This window comes from Artemia franciscana, chromosome 1 (genome assembly GCF_032884065.1).
Source record: "Artemia franciscana chromosome 1, ASM3288406v1, whole genome shotgun sequence".
Classification (NCBI taxonomy): domain Eukaryota; kingdom Metazoa; phylum Arthropoda; class Branchiopoda; order Anostraca; family Artemiidae; genus Artemia; species Artemia franciscana.
In genome coordinates this window covers 17,906,921-17,927,909 of record NC_088863.1, presented here as the reverse complement: position 1 = coordinate 17,927,909, position 20,989 = coordinate 17,906,921, and the positions used below count along the sequence as shown (strand labels likewise).

General features: G+C 35.3%; 1 protein-coding gene across 1 annotated transcript in view; it reads left to right on the top strand.

Moving 5' to 3' along the window:
- The first annotated feature begins 3,293 nt into the window (after nt 1-3,293).
- The window catches only part of LOC136026469 (prolyl 4-hydroxylase subunit alpha-1-like), a 49,866-nt gene continuing 32,170 nt past the window's right edge, over nt 3,294-20,989 (top strand). Inside the window, exons 1-4 of the mRNA XM_065703079.1 lie at nt 3,294-3,444; nt 6,119-6,297; nt 14,183-14,358; nt 20,696-20,881. Coding sequence (XP_065559151.1) covers nt 3,439-3,444; nt 6,119-6,297; nt 14,183-14,358; nt 20,696-20,881 — 547 coding nt within the window. The 5' untranslated portion in view covers nt 3,294-3,438. The remainder of the gene's footprint in view (nt 3,445-6,118; nt 6,298-14,182; nt 14,359-20,695; nt 20,882-20,989) is intronic.

Here is a 20,989-nt window from a genome sequence, read left to right as displayed (position 1 = left end):
AACATAATCTACACTTTACTGAAAAAAACCAAAAAAAAACAAATGATCGGTGATTGTCAGTTTAATTTACATATACTACATCTTGGATACCTCAACACCATCCCAAATTCTTAAAAAAAAAATACAAAATGATAGGTTTTCTTTTATTTCAACAAAACCGAGAGGACAGGTATTCAAAATGTTCATTGCTGATCAGTAAAAATTTAGAAAAAAATTAAATTAAATCGAATCAAAAAATTAAATCGATTAAATCGAAGCTATGAACCATAGTTGACATAAGGAGCGTTGTAACAAGGTAGGTTTATCATAAGGTTTTTTTTTATTGAAAACACTGGTCTGAAACTCCCCAACGCGCATGGTGCTTGGAGCACAATATACATATTTTTGCTTATAAGATGTACGGAAAATGTGGTTCATCCCGCTTTCTAGGGCTATAATGAAAGAAAGGTTGAGATGGATAGGCCACGTTCTACGGATGAAGGATGACAGATTACCGAAGATTTTCCTTTTTGGCCTACCGTCTGGGGCTACACGGAAAGCAGGTCGTCCTTGTCTGGGTTGGGAGGATGTCATAAATAAAGATTTAAAGGAAATGGGAGCTTCCTGGGAGGGTGTAAAGAGGAAGGCTTTAAATGGATTAGGTTGGCGGAGGAGCGTGCGTAGCTGTGTTGGCCTCAGGCGGCTTGGTGCTGCAGTGAGTTATTATTAGTAGTAGTAGTATTCTTCTCTCCGACATTACTATTTTGCTGACAGAATGGTAAAGCCTAGCCCTGTTTCTAGGTTTCTTCCAAGGTTCAGTCAGGTGTAATTCGTAAACTAGTAAATAGATAAACTCAAAAGACATTATTCTGTGATAAAAACACATCAAGACTCATAGATTCGCCACTTATAGGCAGTACGGTTCACACTTCACTCTTCGACAAAACAACATACTGCCTGTGTAAACAAATTCTTTTTGCATTAACTATAGCTTTCCTCCATTAGTCTCTAGATATACAGCCACCTCATATTTTTAACTAACAAACAATAAATTAATTTGATTAATTCTCAAAGAAAAATAAATTCTAAACTTTATCTAATTTAAATTATCTTTAACTTTGGACCTTTATTATTTTTTAAAGACCCAAGGAACAGTGACGCAATTTCGTCAAAACCTCTGGAGGAGGGAGTGGGGTAAAATTGTAGCTAATTTCCCCAAATCAAGTGAAAATGACAGTGAAAACTGAATAGCGAGCCATATAGTACCATAAAAATAAAGATATACCAAAGAAGACTGACCTGTTTCTAAGGATGCTTGAATTATGCAGGCTTTTCTTAGTTTTGACAAGATTTTCGAAGAAACTTAATTTCAGCCAGGGTGGAAACTGGGGTTAGGAGGGGCAAACTTTTATCTGGGAGGCACCGTCCTCCCATCGCCCCATAGCAGATGACGCCCCTGTCAAGGAAGCTACTACATCTTAGCTCTTGTGGAAGCAGATTCAACACTTTAACAGGAGGTACATCCGGGGGAAAACAGAACGAACTGTTGGAGTTCATCTCATCTGAAGATCAAATGAAGACAAAGTGTTTCAATCATGTTGTTCAGATAGTTAAACGAAAAAATTATGGAAAGGAGATGGAAATAATTTGTAGAAGAAATTACATTATAAGGAAGTTATGCGTTTTCTCTTAGGTTGGCTTTAATAATAATTTTAATTTCGGTTTTATTTGTTAATTCAGAGCAATTTCTAGTCTTTTTTATTTTGACATAGTATATGTTGCATTTCTGCTCTTCTTACATTCTATTATTCCTTTTTATATATTTTTTTTTATTTTAAAATTTGTAAAAAGACCTCTTAAATTAATAGTAAAAAAAGAATGTAAACAATGCCGGAAAAAATAAATCCCTTCCTGGCTTAGATTTGCCTTGAATCGTTGTGTTCGTCGAGAAATGTAGCATAAACAAATCTTACGATGATATTCAAGTGCTGACTTGCTTAATTTATAAATATGGAGTCATAGATTCAATATCAAGGGTTCAAATCAAAATCATTCATATGCCGTGGACCCATCATAGCTCATTCTATCAGTAAAAAACCAACAGAACAAATTAACGTTCAAAATATGAAAACAGGTACAAACGTCTCAATATTTTGATCATATATACAGTGATCGTCATCAGTAGAAATACTCTCCTGCAGAAATAAGTATTCATCAGAAGAAATATGTATATGTATGAATTATGTACCTGTTTTCACTGTCTAAATGATGAACTTATCCCCATTTGAACGTCTATTTGTTCGTCACAGAAAAGCAGTGTGGTTTGGGGAAAGGATGTCTAATTTGGGATGTGACGTTGGAAAAAACCGCCAGTTTCTAAATTTTTCTTTTAATTGTTTTAGAATTATGAAGTTGAGCAGTAACACAATCTCTTCCGTGTTGCCCCATTGAACCACAAAAATGCATAAATAAAACTGATTCGCTAGATTTGGCAACACTTTTTGTCCTTGGGAGTTTCAACATTAGCAATATGTTAAATCTCAAGGACAGAGGAGGGTTCTACCTTCTTAAGCTGTTCGATGTCAAATGTTTTTGCTCATTTTTCACCCACTTTTCCTTTTTTTTCAATTTGACACCCGCTAGATTCGGAAACTCCTTAACTACTTATGTAGGTCTTTATCATTCTTTCAAAAAACTTTCTTATGGTTGGCAAATTTTCGCGTAACTAGTTTAAAAAATCAGATTCCATTTTCAATGTCCTTGGTACTTTATTATAGACTTAAATAGTAGCTATCAAGACTAATTTATTAAGAAGGAATAAAAAAGATTCGATTGAGTCGAAGTTTTCATCAATCTCGGCCAAAAAATTATCTGCCAAAAGCTTGTGGGAGGCTGGCCCTTTATTATCCAGTCTAGATTAAACACTCATATTGTTAAATACTCATTCTCAGAATAAAGCATTTGATTTTCCTAATAACAAAATATGTAAATATTTACCTGAAGAATCCTGATACCCAGGGCCGTATTCTGGGGGGTCACTTGGTTTGAACCCCCCCCCCCCTGAAATTTTGATCCAACTCGTAAAAGAAAAGTTGAAAACACATATACATTTTTTTCGTTTCGTTTCTTTGTCCCTCCCCCCCACGAACATCACCCCGAACAAAAACCCTCCCCGAATAAAACTCTGAATACGGCCTTGCTGATACTTGACCAAGTTTAGATAATCGATCCTAAAATGCCAGTGTGCGAAATGCTCAATATTTAGTTATGATACATGATTGCAAAAAAAGTCTAAATTGTAGCGGTAACGTGACTACTCGCTGGTCGACGACCCGTGCTTTATTCTTTACTACCAATTCGTTCCACTTCACACGGCAGCATCTGAAGCTCATAATCGCTCAACAGTGCCAATTGTACCTGTACATATTGCAGCGGGTTTTTTACTTTTTATTCCATATTATGAAGGTAAGGACTAAAAAAGCTATTCATGTTAAGAAATTATAAAAGAAAAAATGAATAAATTTTGGCTTTTTAAAACTGTAACACCTCGAAGGTAAATACTAAGAATATATATATATATGTGTATATGAATATTTTGTATACAATATGCTTGACATAAGATTAATGACTGTGTCTGCTAAGGGTATGTTCATAAGTGACGTTTCGAGTCTTTTCTCCAACGGAATTTAAGATCTTTAAAAAGAAAAAGAAATCCCAACAGATTTCTAAGTTTTCATATAATATGCTTGTTTTTTTTTTGTATTTTTGAAATTTGGACCTTCAAAAATATTGCTCCTTGGACAGGTTTGCAACATGAAATAAAGTCCTGAATGTGGGTATAGCCTTGTTTCTTCCAGAAGTATTTTTTCGAAGTACGGCCAGAAGATGAATGAAAGATCGAAACAACTCTCTAAAATATCATTTACATGCTGCTTTTCTTGGATAGAAATAAAAACAGCCTAATATTTTTTTTAATTCCTTTTCGTATTTTTTTTGTCAAAGTAGTTCTTTGTTTGGATATTTTCAGTCATTTGATTTATATTGTTCTAAATATGTGATCCCCAACATGGGACACAGGCCCACTAGAGGGGCATGACAATAATTTAGTGGGTCATGCGCAGGACATGCATCTTTTAATTGACTATATTCTAGTCTAGAGCCTTAATTTTGAAAAAGAACATTTTTCATCAGAGTGGCGTCACATTCGTATGCATTTAAAGAGCAAAAAAGATATATGGTAGTATTCACATTCGTATGCATTTAAAGAGCAAAAAAGATATATGGTAGTATTCTAATGACGTCAGGCGTTGCGTAAAAGGTGTTGCATACATTCATAAATTTAGCATAATAATATATTACACTAAAAACAAAAATGTATAAAATATGCCTAGAGGATGAAATGAAGAAACCAAGTTAATGGCCTTTTAAGCGTCTTTCAGGTGAATACGCGTAAAATTCTGTGTAGCAAGATTAAAAATATTCCAAGGGGTCATTAGGATTTTAAAAATGCCTAAGCGGGACATCACCCAAAATCGGTTGGGAACCACCACTTCAAATTAAAAAAAACAAAGATTTTACAACGTTGTTATTACCTACAGTTTTGTCATTACATTTCACTAAAAGAAAGACTATCAGATTGAAGTATAACTCCGACAAAATGTTTTCGACATTTCAATATATCTAACGTCGAAATTGAAACTTTTTGTTCATAAATAGCCAAATTTACGACATGCGTGTTTATACCGTTTCTTTTAAATTCAGTAAACATAAAACTGAGCATACTACGTTTGTTCCAGGTACATCCCAACGGTCTAAATCTCAAGCCACCGAACATAAAATGCAAACACAATTGAGCCCACCAATAATATTCCGCAGGAATTAGTCCAGACGACTCAAAAAAAAGATAATAATAATAAAAAAAATAATAATAAAAAAAACAAAAAAAAATACTCCAGTGACAAAATTCTTTTGAATTTGCGAAAAATCCTACTCAGCAAAACTCAGATCTTTAGAACACAATCTAGGAAGAGCTCAATTTGTACGAGATTTGGCCCATTCTAAAATTAAAATTGCAAAATGAATTTTGAGCACCATAATTTCACGGGAGTAAAACTTCAAGTTAAAGGTGCAAATGATTTTTGAATGTTTTTTCTTAAGACACGATTTTGCGCAAACTAATCTATTGGTACAACTAGACCATAACCAGAGACTTCTCCTATGTTTTGCAACACCTATCCCTTCCTCTGCCAATGACGTCTTGCCTTAATGAGTACATAACGGAATAATGCAATCAAATGCTGCATAAAAACAAAGTTTTTATTTTGTCACTTCAATATTTTGTACATTAGTCTGCACCAACGAGCCATATAAAAAAAGAATAATATAAAGCAAATAAAATAAATGTAAAAGAAATAAATATAACAAATAAATTTATAAAGAAACGTAAATAATAAATGTAATTAAAGCAAATATATATAACAAATATAAAAACAAAATGATAAAGTCAATAACCAATAAGTCCAGCTTTAATAACCAGCTGCCAATTTATTAGGCTATCGTTCGGGAGTATGTAGGCTGGGGTGCTAATCAGGGGGAGAGGGAATTTGAGACAATTTACCTATGAACTTGGATATTTTTGGTATTTTTCTTAGGAAAAATCGGAAAAAAACAAAGAAAAATATACCCCTAGATAGCGGATAATGGGTTGTTTATAATAGGTTATGTGTTAACTTTAAGTAATGAGAAGTCCCTATCCCCCTACATCTTAGTGAGTTCGCGTCCTTGGGTGCGGGGGTATCTTTAGTTCCATAAGAGTATCTTTAAGTCCATGCTAAAAAATGAGAAACAAGCCTGGACAAGTGGTGAAAAGACGGTATTCTTCAATACAAGCCCCATTAGAAAAATTTTTGAATCTTGCACGCTTCCCCCAAATGAATTAAAATGAGGCACCTGTTGATTATAATGTTACATTGACATCCTAGTTCATGACTTAATATACAGTAATGTCAACAAATCAAAATGTGATAAGGTTGCATCATTGATTATGTTAAGCTTAAACTTAATATTTATAGTACTTAAAAATTAAGCATCTTCAATGAGACAATCATTTAAGATACCGTAACATTTTTGTCCATTTTAGGAGACAACTTCAGTTATCATTTGGCTACTACTCGTATTATTTTTAAGGCAAAATACTTGCGATGACGTTTTCGCAGCAACTTCTGATTTAGAAAATTTACTTTTACTGGAAATGGATATTGTCCGTGACCTTAAGGAAATGAGGCCTCAATTAAACGGATCATTCTCTGCTATTGACAGGTAAGGCCTGCAAAGTTTACAGGTGACGTAATGTAAGTAGGGCTGTAATTTCGTCAAAATCCTGGGGGGGGGGGTTGAAGCCAATTTTTCCAAATCAAGTGAAAATGAGAGTAAAAACTGAAAAATGAGCTATATAGTACCTTAAAGGTAAAGATATACTAAAGAAAACCGACCCGTTGCTTTGGATGCTGGAGTTATGTAGACTTACCTTAGTTTTGATAAAAAAATTTGAAGAAACTAAATTTCAGCCTGGAGAGAGCAAGATGGGGTCTGGGGGGAAGGAGGGGCAAGCCATAGTCTGGGAGTGGCAGTTGATTCCTCTGCTCCATAGCCAATTACGCCCCAAGAAAAAGAGTAAGCAAGAGCACAGCTTGAATTTACCTTTGGGCGAAATGTCAAGAGGCTTACAATTTGTTGGTTATAAAATTAGTGACTAGTTAAATGGTGCTTTAGTACTATATCAGTGAATTTTTCATAGACAAGTGCAATTAAAAGCTCTGCAGCGATTAGAGCCGTTATTTCCAACGTGGGGCGCTGGCCCCATCTGTGGGCATGGCAATATTTTGGTCATAGACAGGACCTACACCCTTCGGCAGTCTCTACCTTAGAGTCTTAATCTTAAAAAAACAGTTTCATGTGAATGGTGTCACATTCATATGCATAAAGAGCAAAAAATATACATTTTAGTATTGCACTGACATTTACATTGTATAAAAGGTGTTGTATTCAGACAGTATTTTTCATTAGTATATGAGTATAATAGTATTTTTCAGTAGTAGTATTTCATAGCGTTTTTCATTAGTATATGCCCAGAAGACGACCCGAAAAAGATTAATGGCCTGTTAATGGCCATTTAATGTCCCAAAGTTAATGGCCTGTTAAGCTTTCTTCAGGTGAATACACGTAAAATCTTGAATAACAAAATTTAAATATCAATTCAATTTATTCAAATAAAAAAAATATATAACACCAATAATAATAAGGATCCTGGAAGCAAATTTGTTGAGGACCATAACCACAAAAAATTGAAAATGAAGAAGAGAGAAAAAAAGAAAAGAGAAAACATGGGTAATTAAAGCAAACTGAATAAGAATTTAGAGAGTTATAATATCAAAATTTTAGTACATTGTTATACAGCGTGCGAAAACTTGTGGGTAGCTCGACACTGGAGGGTATTATATTCCATTGTAGTATAGATTTATAAATGGGGGATCGCTGGGCGGAACTAGAGACACACTTGGGGACAATGAAGGAACGGATGGATGAACGGAGACAGAGGCCGGAACGGAGATATCACAAGGGGGATCCGGATTTTATAAATGCCGAGGTGGGACATAGCTCAAAATTAGTTTGGAACCACTGGATCAGAGTGTCCCATGATGACGAACCCTAAAGTAAAGAGATTTCCAAAGTAGTATACGCTACGAATAGACTTCATTAGTATAACCTTATAATGGCTCTTTTGAAGTTTCTTAGAATGGTACTTATAAAACTATTCTATAGAGAAGAGTTCCAAAGACGGGACTATTTCCGAGACAGATTGCTTAAAGTAAATAATCTAAAAGAAGAATATTCTGTTTCAAGAAAAATCACACACACACACACACACATATATATATATATATATATATATATATATATATATATATATATATATATATATATATATATATATATATATATATATATATATATATTTTTTTTTAATTAAGCTAGATATGGCACTGGCACCTTAAAATAGAAAATAACATTCTAGTTATGTCACTTCATTTTTGCGAATATGCGCCGCTGCTGCTTATGCTTGTCTTGACTTACATTGACTTAGGGCTCTGCCGGGTGCTGCTCGGCAGAGAGAGACGTCTGCCTCCTCCGTTCTCTTCGATCCATGACGATCGTTTGCGCTTCGCTCGTTCTGGTGTTTGCCATCGCCAGGAACTCGAACAAGCTGCCATATCATTATGTTTGTCGTACTAAGGTAATCCGTAATGGACTTTTCATTACGAATTTTCCGTGAATGGGATTTTAATGTTTTGGCCAATTTTAATAGGGAAACGTGACAGGAGGCCAAGCCCTTTTCGTACTTTGCTTTGAACCCAGAGCAATCCTTAACCCCCCAAGGCATTCAATCAGAAAATCGCTTTACTCAAAGTTTTATGGTTGTCAGTACTTTCCAAGCCCAGCTTTAAAGCACCATTTATTTATCTTGTTTCCATTCTTATTCTTCAGCGAAACTATTGTAGAAGGAATCAAATAGCTACTTAAGATGAATCCGGAGGAAAATGATATTTATCAAACTTTGTTTTTCAGTCATGCCTGATAAAAAGGGAAACTGTATATACAATGTAACAACGGGTGACTACCACCAGGCACTTGGTCGAAGGGGCTAGGCTGCCTTTGTCTCCCCTAGGCTGGGGATTTAATAAGGACGAATGTGTGCAGGGGGAGGAAGACTTCAGACTGGCACTACCAATCTTGAAGATATTACAATTAACTTAATTTATTTCGTGTGTTTTCCGTACAATTCCTCTATAGTAGTCGAAGACTCTATAGTCTTTTATAGTAATCGAATTCCCCCCCACCAAAAAAAAACAACAAAATAATGAGTAAATGTCTTATTAGTAGCCGATATTTCAAGCAAAAAACATTAGGTGTAATATTCAGTGCTTTTTCATGAAAACAGTCCCATCTCCCAAAGTAATTGACCAAATGAGAGTTTGGAAACTCACCTTGAAATTGTAACTTACCTATATCATAGGTTACGGTTTCGTTGAAGATTCTAATTTATTTCAATTTCAAATTATTTGAAATAGATTTAAATTCGTTTGGCGATGAAAATTTTTTGAATTAGCTTAATTGAGCCTTGGTCTTTGAATAAAACTTATGGTATTTCTTAGTCCCAATAAATCCATTGAAATTTTACTGAATGTTTTTGATTTTGTAAAGAACAAGGGTTTGTTATTCATGAAAATAGTCCACACGTGTTCAAAAAATAGGGAGATGACAACAATACTCCTGGCAGGTCTGAAGATTTATTACTCACCATCAAAATAGGTTATCTATATCTCCTTAATAGATAACCTATCTATTAAGATAGGTCTGCCACTTTTTCTCTTTTTTTCCACTTTTCTCTGCCACTCATGCCTAAAGTTTTCCTATTCAGAAAATATTGTTGAGGGTGTAAAACAAGGCTAATATGAACAATTTTATCCGTAGCAACCGCTCTCTGAAAACGTGCATTTTCAAATTTATTCCAGTGAAGATTATTTCATAAAGTTAACTTCCATATTTATAGATTTATATGTCATTCTCAAACATTTTGAAATTTGTGTACTACACAATTTGTTTAGACATATCAGTGTCTACACAAATGGAACATTGGTGAGCACAAACGACAATCTTTCAAATTAGGCGAGTTATGTACAATTCATCTTTATGACTCCAATGTCCATTAAGCTTTTGAGAGGTAGGGTTATTTGATATGAATATAAAAAGGACACTGTCACTAACAATTTACTTACAGATGCGACAACTAAAGATTTACATTTGGTTGGGAAAATAAATCATGAAATATTTAATATACACTAATGGTTACCCCACCCCCATGTAAAGATTGATGTAAGACTGCATCTTGCTCTGTCCAATTCTATTTTACGAAAAGTAGTTGGTACTGCACCCGACGGAACAGTCTCTTTCACCTCGGCAATATTTCATGTACGAAAACAACAAGCTATGAGCCCTGTTGCTTTTGGCGGTTGAAAAATTAAGAACTAGTGAAAATAATATCAAATCACTCATTCCTCATAAAATCATGAATCAACCACATATTGCTACGGGTACATACACGTACCTACACTGATTCGTCATTTATCAATTATGAAATTGTTTCAGAACTTGCTTTGGCTTTTGCAAAAAGTACCAGTGCTGTTGAATCAAAGACAAATTATTCACAAAAATCTGAAATTTTAGGACTTTCATCTCTTGTATGTAAAGTAAATGGAATTCCACTCTACAATTTATCCTTTGATAAACCCTACATGACCTAACATGAATTGACAGCGCAATCTCTAGATCGACACTTATAATTACTTTAAAATGGTATAACTGGAGATATGTTTGCCAAAACTCATGGTAGCATTGTATTGGATTCGTCCGGTACTCAAAATATAACTTTAGTCCAAACGGGGACAGTACGTTTAGAGCGTACCTTTGCCCAACCATTCGAGGAGATTGTAGCATTAATCTCATTAAATCAATTTGAAACCTAATGGAAAATTACCCCTGATGGAAGTGTTCTGTTAGACTCGGCACCATGAATACGAATCAAATAATCAATACATTCAATTTGGATCCTAACATGTCAAAATAAAAATCCCATTGCATACTCTCGGATTTCCTCGATCATTTTCAAAGCGTTAACAATATCCTTATCATTGTTAATAGTAGTCCATCAACGGTAAAGACGGGGTATTGGCTATGTATCTTTCAAACAGCGAAGATTTTGGAGTTTATGACCCTCTTGGTCTATCGTATATGTTCCACACTCCGCACATTTCTTGAACAAAGTGTAAAATCTATTATTCATAACCGAAAGTGGGTACAAGATTTATCAACCAAAACCTGTGGTTTTCATGCCCTATTATATTTCATTTTTCGAAGAAGCGGATATAGTCACAGTGAATTTCTTAGCATTTTTGGTGACAATCCTCGATTGAATGACTTTCTAGTTGAAAATACAATTTGATACCTATATAATATAAATTTCAAAGCCCTAAAAGTGAAATGTTTTTAATAAGTTTCTAAATTTGCTTATTAATAAAACTTATATGCACAAAAATTCCACGTCCCTTAGATTTATTCTTCTCGTATAGGTAACATCCGAAAAATGATAAGTAGCGTCATCTCGTCAGGATTCGACTTGTATTCATCTTGGCATACAAAGTTAGGGTTATATTTTCTACAATATAATGTAACTTCATTTTTATTATATCTCTCTAAAGTCAATAATACTGTTCTGTTTCAAGTTATAAAATTCACGTTTATCAATTTGCTTATTTGAAACAATGTCACACACAAATTCTCATATGAAAAATCACTTTTTGTAACAGCCAAATAAAAATCAGTAGGTTTATAATCATAATAGCCTGTATCTTCGCAGCAATGTCGTAAAAACCAGACTCTCTTATCATTACAGCAATTGAAGCGTCCATCAGGTTCTTCTTCCCCAAACAATTTAAAAGTACGACGATACCAATCTCTTAAAAATAGTATGAAATCACCATTAGGGTTTTTGCAATCATGCCAGGGTAAGTATTTTCCCATTGATCACATTTATTTTAGTGACAATTGCAACATACGAAACCTCTTCAAGACAGTCACAAGCCTCTTCAAGACAGGAATTACAGTCTTTAATTTTCACTGCGTCTTACAGTCTTTAATTTTCACCGCGTAAATTTCTGAACGGAATTTATGCGCATTGCATAAACTACAGTCTTGATTATAGTCATCAACGAAAGTAAAAATCCCACAGGATGACCAGCTATCCAATGTATACAAACATAATGGACATGTGTAAAACGTCTTTCTACGTTGACTGTCTCACTATGGCATGAACAAAGGGGGGGCTTTCGGCCCCCATCCCCCGAAATTTTGTTAAATGTTTAATTTCCCCATGGTTTCTTGGGATTTCTGGCAAAAGTAGGGCATTTATTGAGAATCTAGATACAGGTGTGAAGTCTTTTTTTAGATTTTACAGAATGCAATTATCTGGTCAAGTTATTAACATTGCCCAATTATTAACTCATTTTCTTTCTAACTTTTTACCCTCTTTGAAGTAATTAGTGATTGTACTGTTATTTTTTTCGTAAAGAGAGTTTGCTTTCCACAACAAAATAGAATTATCCTTGATATTAGGGTGTTTATCCTCCCCTTTTCAGAATAAAGTACAGCTCTCAATGGATCAATTTTGGAAATTATCATTTTTAATTAAAATCGACATTTTTGCAATAGAAGAAATACCCCCCACAGCACCCATATTGCACTGTTAACCCTAAAATTTCCATTTCAGTGGGATATTATAGATTAATCTCTGGTTCTAAATCGCTATGAACATAACCTGAGCCTAAAACGTACTTTTGAGGCTTCAGTCTTCTTTCCCCCATCCGCTACAATACTACAGATTAAAATTAATCTTTATTTTCTGATGTACGTGCTTTTTGCAGTTATTTAGCTACTAAATAAAAAAAGTGCTACTTTATATCTGCTGTTTCGAAGGTTTTGGCCCCCCCCCGAAAAAAATTCCTGCATACGTGCCTGATCTCACTTTCAAAAAGAAACTGACTGAGGAAAATGAAAGTCTTCTAGGGGGAGGAGGAGTGACGTCACAAAACATGTTTAGGCAGGAATGTTCGAGATATTTCTTGTTGCCTTGCCAAATGGACATCTAGGTAGTGGTTAAAAGCAAAATCAGAACATCATTTTGTTTTGTTGCAACTAATATATCAATAAATTGGAGTAGATACATCCTGGACACGACGTAAACTGATTCAGATCGTTGTCTCCAATATATTTCACTAATGCATTTAATTCGTTTTTAATCTTGTAAATGCATTATCTTTACTTTTGGTGCACGGCATGACTAAGAAAATATTGCCTGTGACGTAACATGCACCTGCGTCTCGAAGAAGTTTAACAGCACCTACGCCTTGAGGGGGTCGCCGTTCAACTAAAATCATGAAAGGAAGGAAGGAATAGTGGCTTTGTGTGTTGTCAAAAGCACAGAGGCCTCACTACTGAAGGGAAGGCTGCCCTTCCACATCCCTCACTCTTTACAGTAAAGTCTTAAAGTTCTTTAAAAATAATTCTCAATCGAATTCAACGGCCTTTGTGTTTCAGGATTCGGTTTTTAGGAATTGGGATAAAAAGTAAAACTTAGTCAGAAAGAACAAGGGATGAGAAAGGGTTAGTCCCCCTCACAAAAGCAATATTTTTCTGTTATCTAAAGTTTTGATATTGCTCCTTACTCTGAGTTGAAACACCTTTTTTAAATTTATTTCTGAATATTTTTCAAATAAGAACAGGAAATCCCCTCCTTCCATTAATTTAAACCCCCGCCCTAAAAACTTACCCACGAAAACTTTTTTCTCGCTGAAAAATTTCCTTGTGGAAAATCCCCCTCAAAAATTTCTTATATTTCTCAATAACAAACACTAAATGTAAACAATGGACGATTTGCCTAACTCACAGCCCTTTTCTGGTGGGCTGGAGGGGTTTACAACGCTCAGATGCACATTTATGTGACCTTTCAACGCCAAACTCAATGATTATCTCAAAATTTCGACCAGATGTCATCTGGGAAAAAAAGGACGTGGGAGGGTAGCTAGCTGCCTTCAAATATTTTGGTAAGTTGAAAAGGCACTAAACCTTTTAATTTCTGTTCAAATGAACCCTTTCTAAATCTTCTAGGACAATTGGCTCGATTCGATCAGCCATGGGGAAAAAGTGAAAATCCAACAAAAGAAAGAGCAACGAATAAACACGTATCCGTAATCTTTCTTCTGACAAAAAACAATCAAAAATTCCATATTTTTGTAGATAGGAACTTGAAACCTCTACCACGACGATTCTCTGATATGCTTTATCTAATTGTCTAATTTTACTTAAGATGACTTGAATTTTTATGGGGGTCGCCCCCTTTTGTGAAAATCAGGAAATTTCGGAGTCAGCATAAAAATTCGATTCTTTTGGTATATTATTTGTTATTAAAATTCCTTTTTTTAGAGTTTCGGAAACTATTGAGTCAAGTTGCTTCTTCCTTATTTCTTTGCGTCTGATGAGCATTCATTCGATACAATTTTGTTCACTAATTCAATATTTTCGAAATTTTCAGGTACCTCGAAGAATATACAAAAGCAAAAGAATACCTTGATTCCAGTAGCATGTCATATGAAACATTCATTGGTCATCCTGTGAACGCTTTTCACCTTATTCGGCGAATGGTTATATCCTATAGAGAAATAAAGAAAGCTCTTTTGAATGCAACTGCTAAAGGGAATTTATCCAGAAGTAAGTTACCCAAGTTGTACCCGAGTTATAAGTTGTACACGTCTTTGTTCATGGTATAAGGTCTACAACGCTGAGACCAGGCCTTTGTTTTCTTCATTATTCTCCTTATAGAAGATGCAAGAAGATTAGAAGAGGTTTCACATCATCCAATGTTTCAACCAATAGCCATTCCGAACTTGTAATAACGCATTGCTTTAATACTTAGATGACTAAAAATAGAACAAGGCTGTTCTGATTTACCACACTATTGACGCACCATTACCGCGTTTATAAGCGCTATTGACTTCATTCACGTCTTTTTCCGAAAGCGAAGATGCTTATTATTGTTAATCAAACAGTTCGTGGTAACGAACTGTAGTAAGCAGCGACCCGGCTCAATAGTAACCCAAACTCTAAAAATTGAATTTTGATATCAATAGCTACATCAACAGAATCGCATTTTAATGCTGATTTTAAATATATAAGTTTCATCAAGTTTAGTCTTACCCATCAAAAGTTACAAGCCTGAGAAAATTTGCCTTATTTAAGAAAATAGGGGGAAACACCCCCTAAAAGTCGTAGAATCTTAACGGAAATCACACCATCAGATTCAGCGTATCAGAGAACCCTACTGTAGAAGTTTCAAGCTCCTATCTACAAAAATGTGGAATTTTGTATTTTTTGCCAGAAGACAAATCACAGGTGCGTGTTTATTTGTTTGTTTTTTTTTTGTTTTTTTTTTCTTTTTCCCAGGGGTCATCGTATCGACCAAGTGGTCCTAGAATGTCGCAAGAGGGCTCATTCTAACGGAAATGAAAAGTTCTAGTGCCCTTTTTAAGTGACCAAAAAAATTGGAGGGCATCTAGGCCCCCTCCCACGCTCATTGTTTTCCCAAAGTCAACGAATCAAAATTTTGAGATAGCCATTTTGTTCAACATAGTCGAAAACCATAATAACTATGTCTTTGGGGATGACTTACTCCCCCACAATCCCTGGGGGAGGGGCTGCAAGTTACAAACTTTGACCAGTGTTTACATATAGTAATGGTTATTGGAAAGTGTACAGACGTTTTCAGGGGGATTTTATTTTGTTTGGGGGTGGGGCTGAGGGGAGGGGGCTATGTTGGAGGATCTTTCCTTGGAGGAATCTGTCATGGGGGAAGAAAAGGGCGCAGGATTTTCAATGAAAAGGGCGCAGGATTTTCTAGCATTACTATAAGAAAACAATGAAAAATAAACATGAAAACGTTTTTTCAAAGGAAAGGAAGGAGTAGCATTGAAAATTAAAACGAACAGAGATTATTACGCATATGAGGGGTTCTAAAAATACTTTAGCATAAAGAGCGAGGTATTTAGGAGGAGATAAATACCTCGCTCTTTATGCTAAAGTATTTTTAGTAATTTCAACTATTTATTCTACGGCCTTTCTGATTCAGGGGTCATTCTTAAAGAATTGGGACAAAACTTACGATTTATTGTAAAGAGCGAGGTATTAACGAGGGTACAAACCCCCTCGTATACATAATAAAAATATAAGATTATGAAAGTTTGTTACGTAAGTTAATTCTTATGTTACGTATATTTTTTACTAATAAAAACATTCGTTAAAAATTAAAAGTTCTAGTTGCATTTTTAAGTAACCGAAAAGTTGGAGGGCAACTAGACCTCCTTCTTCACCCCTTATTTCTCAAAATCGTCTGATCGAAACTAAGAGAAAGCCATTTAGCCAAAAAAAGAATGAATATACAAATTTCATTTTAATAATTTATGTGCGGAGAGCCAAAACCAAACATGCATTAATTCAAAAACGTTCAGAAATAAAAAAAAAACTAATTTTTTAGCTGAAAGTAAGGAGCGACATTAAAACTTAAAACGAACAGAAATTACTCCGTATATGAAATGGGTTGTCCCCTCCGCAATCCCTCGCTCTTTACGCTAAAGTTTGACTCTTTGCCACAATTCTATTTTTTAAAACAATTAAAAGCTTTAGAGTAAAGAGCGAGGGATTGCGGAGGGGACAACCCATTTCATATAGGGAGTAATATCTGTTCGTTTTAAGTTTTAATGTCGCTCCTTACTTTCAGCTAAAAAAATTAGTTTTTTTTTTAATTAATCGCCAAATAAGACAAGCCATCATATTAATTCTCATACTAATTCAAACGGGGCTGTAAATAATCCGCAGATTGCGTGACTGCTTCGTTTATAGAAATCAATGTGATTTCAGAACCCTTTTAAAGGTTTTTCTTTTTTCAATGTCCGAAAAAATTGTGTCCAAGACCAAATGACGCATCCCGTATTATCATAATTTTAGCAAAAAATAAAAAATATGGCTTTTAAACTGTTCATAGTGTTTTCTTACGGATTTGATCTAAAAAAAAAAGTGTAAAAGATTACGATGAATAGCTAGATAGCACGGTATTATTCTAGTATACAAAAAATGTATACAGTAAACCACAGTAAATATTTCGATTGTTCTGGAATACAATAAAGACATTTCAAAGGTAAAGCATACATGCGTATTTGAAAACATACAAAGTCATGTAATCAAACAAATGAAATAAATAAAATCAAATGAAAACATCCTGCACAAGGGCTTCTAAGCCTTTTAAATCTATTGTTGCTACGTATCTAGAAGAGATTGATTGAAAGATCCCAGTAGCAACTCATCATTACCGCCATTAAGGAAATGTCCCATTAAATTTGCATATTCATTAAGCTTCTAAAGAAAATATCTCAATAAGTAAGCAGTAAAGTAAGTTTGACGGCACTAGACCCTCAAGGTCCAAACCGGCGGTGCTTGTCTCTGCTTCGTGACCCTTCAGCCAGGAAGTGCGATGTTGGGCTGGGGGGCAGCCATACTGTGCTTTCGCACACCCTTCCTGATCACCTTCCCCAGATTTCTCTTGGTACCCATTTATAGCTGGGTCAACTCTGGCTGAGCTTACTGAGTCACGCCACTGACCCTCGTCCCAAATTAAATTACTGGCTACGACAAGGATTGAACCCATGCCACTGGGACAAAGAATTTTCAAGCCAGTGCACCTTCCACTAAGCCAGGATGGCCCAAAATATCTTAATACATCCCCCAAAATAACGTATTGTAGTCAAGTTCGCTAGATCTCGTCAGCCAAAAACTTGATCTCCTGGTCTTCTAGCCTACTCTTTAAATTGTTGTTGTATCTCTACCTGTAACCTAAAAAAGATCAAACCGTAGCCCCCTAACAGCCCAAAGCTTAAAAAGACGTTTTTGAAAAAAAATGTCAAGTAGGAAAATTTCTTAAAGAAGATTCTGGAATGATAAACAGCTGAAGGGGTTAAACATGATAAGTAAAGTTTGCTGCTAAAAATAATTTTCCAGATTTTAAAACCTAGTTTGAACCCCTTCAAAAAAGTGGCAGAAATAAATAGAAAGCACGCAACCGGAATCTCTAGTGTTGGAAACCCTGAACTGGACAATTACAGTCCTCCACCTTGAAGAACGGAAAATCCATTATCGATTTAAGTGGTCAAAAACCCAAGCCGAAGATTGTGAGCCCCTCCCCCTTTGAAAACTATAAAAATCACTTGTTTGTCTGGTTAGTTTACATTTCCTACTTTATTTCTATATTTTCTGCCTTAGCTATCTGTCTCCGGCAAGATCATGGAGAGATTTACATGTTCATTTAGCTGAAGCTTATATACACATACCTCTTGTAAATTCATCTTAATAACTCCACAGTAAAATAAATAATAGCACAGAAAAGGCAATTATTGGTACATATTCTAGAGTGGAAAGGGTGGAAAGTATAACAAGATTATGATTCCCATGGTTGAAAGAAACTTAATCGGAGGTTGAAAATATACTCTTATGTATGCTCCCCTCCAATCGAACACAGTTTAAGTAATATGCATTTAAAACCTACTTTTGACTTTTGACTTTAATTTTTATTCCCGGTTAATCATACTCTTCAAATTTCATTTGCAATGCTGATTTTTGTGTGGGCCAAATTTCTTACCGCTTGAGTTCGCCCTAGATTTAGTTCTGGAGATTTGAGTTTTTCTTAATTTTGCATAGGGTAAATTTACGTGGAACGGCATAAACAGGCAGACTTTTTGTGAAACCAATTATTTGTGAACTAAATTGTAAACAGTTTTGCTTAACCTAAAACAGTGTTCTGCAAATAAGTTGGCTCTATCATTCGTTTAATATATATATAAAAAAAAACAATTTTTCAACAGAAAGTAAGGAGCAACACTAAAACTTAAAACGAACAGAATTTATTACGTATAAGAGGGGGTTCGCCCCCTCGTGAATACCCCGCTCTTTATGCTAAAACTCAAATTTTGTTCCAGTTCCTTAATGCTTTACCCCTGAATCACAACGGCCGTTTAATTAGAATAAATAGCTCTTTTAAAAGTACTAAAAAAAATTTTCATCAAGATTAAACTTATTGAAACTTATGTGTTTGAAATCAGCATAAAAATTTAATTCTTTTGATGTATCTATTGGTATCAAAATTCCTTTTTTTGGAATTTGGTTACTGTTGAGACGGGTCGCTCCTTACTTATACTTACTTACTTAGACTTAGATCCTCCTAAGCATGGCAGCGCATAGGGCAACGATAGTTGAGCTCCAGCTTGACCGATCTTGTGCCAAAGACCAAAGTTCCTTCAGAGTGGTTCGGAGACTCGTTGCCTCTTTCTCCAGGGATTGCCCAAGTGTGCTGCATTGTCTTCCGCTCCTTCGAATGCCGGGTGGGTTCCAACACCATAAATCGTGTGGGAGGCGTCCTTCACTCATGCGGATCATATGCCCCCAATACTTTCATCTTCTCATTTTGATTTCGTCGGTCACCAGAGGTTATTCGGTATTAGGCGTTATCTGGGCGTTCGCTACTCTATCGGTCCAATGTACCGCAAGGATTTTACGCAGGCAATTATTCTCGAAGCCAAGTAGTCTTTTCTCAGCATTCTTTGAAAGGCTGCAGGACTCGTATCCATATAAAAGTGCAGAGAGTACGATAATCCTGAACAATCACAACTTCAACTTCAGAGAGTAGTATTTACATCTTCAAGAATTCATCAGCTAAGAAAATGCTCCGCCTGCATAAGCTATGCGTAGCAAGACTTCTCTAACACAATTCCCATCTTGGATAACTGTGCTACCAAGGCACTTAAATTCTCTGACCTCTTCTATATCAGTATATCAGTGCCTTTGTATTGAATCCCAGCTGCAATGGTCGTCCAAACTGCTTTTGGTATACTTTTCATTTTATCAACAGTAGTCTTCAGGCCCATAGGGACAGCTTTCGCTGCTAGTTCATTCAGATTATGTTGGAGGTCCTCTTGGCAGTGAGCCACGAGAACAATATCGTTAGCAAAATCACAGTCGTGTATTTGACGCTCCGGGCTTAGTTATATGCTTCCTCTTAAATGGCAAGCTCGAAGCACAAAATTTATAAGCATTGCGAATAATCTTAGAGATAATTAAACATTCTTGACGTAGACTGGACTCGATAGAAAACCACTCTGACAGCCCATTCTCTGTCTGGCATGCACAAACCTGTACAGCATACAGGGCTTTAATCATATTCACAATTTTCGGTGGCATTCCATACGCTAGAGGAATTTTCCATATTGCCTCTCTGTGCACAGAGTCAAATGCTTTCAAGAAGTGTCTAAACGCTCCTTACCTACAGTTTGTTACCACGATCTGTTTGATGATGGATCATACCTTTATATTTTTGATACATCTCCTTAATAAAAGCTTCACTTTGATATTTCTTATTATAAAATATCGCAACCAATATATCTAAGTTATATTCTACTCCGGTAAAGTCCTTCTTAAATTTTAGTTTAATAACGTAGGTGACGAAAACGTTGCATAATCTGTTTTCTTTTTTTCGTTTATGGCGCGTAAAATCAAATGACTGAATTACCAAGATAAAGAGCTGCTTAAGCTGAGAAAATATGCGATAGAAACCAAAAAAACATAAACCTTGCTGTTATTTCTTCTTGAGAATAGTGGCATGTCAGCGATTTGTTAGAGGGGCATTTTCACCTTTCACTATCTTCTGACAGACATTTGGAAATGTCTTCTCAGTTTATCTTCTAAAAAATGAGAAGAAACAATTCTTATGGCACAAACCCCCTTCTCGCGTATGTCTATGTTTCAAAATAAAGTCAAATTGTTTTTCTTCAGTATTCTTGGGAGGGGGCTGGTCTTTTGGCATCCCCTTTGCATGGTTATGCTCCCTACCATCTTTCTCAATTCGTGTCTCAGTACCCTTAATACTATTATCAATTCTTTATCTATCAAGTATTTATATCTCAGTTTCTGAGCTTAAACCTGAAAGTAAGGTGAAAACTTTAAATTCTAGTTATTGAAAAAACTAAATTAGTTACACTGGATGATACTGCTCTGCCAACTACAACAGATCTTTCTGGAGCTGCTAATTCTATAGCTGTTCTTCAAAGTGCTTATAGGCTGAATGTCAGTGAATTTGTCCGGGGCAATATACAAGTCATTGGAAAGGAGCTAAATCATGTTGGACAGCCACTTAATGGTATTTACTCAATTTTTGTTCTCTCTCTCTCACCTTACTTTTGGTTTACCTGCCTTTCTTTTTTCTTTTTTCCACTTTCTTTGTCCATCCCTCCACTCTCTTTTCATT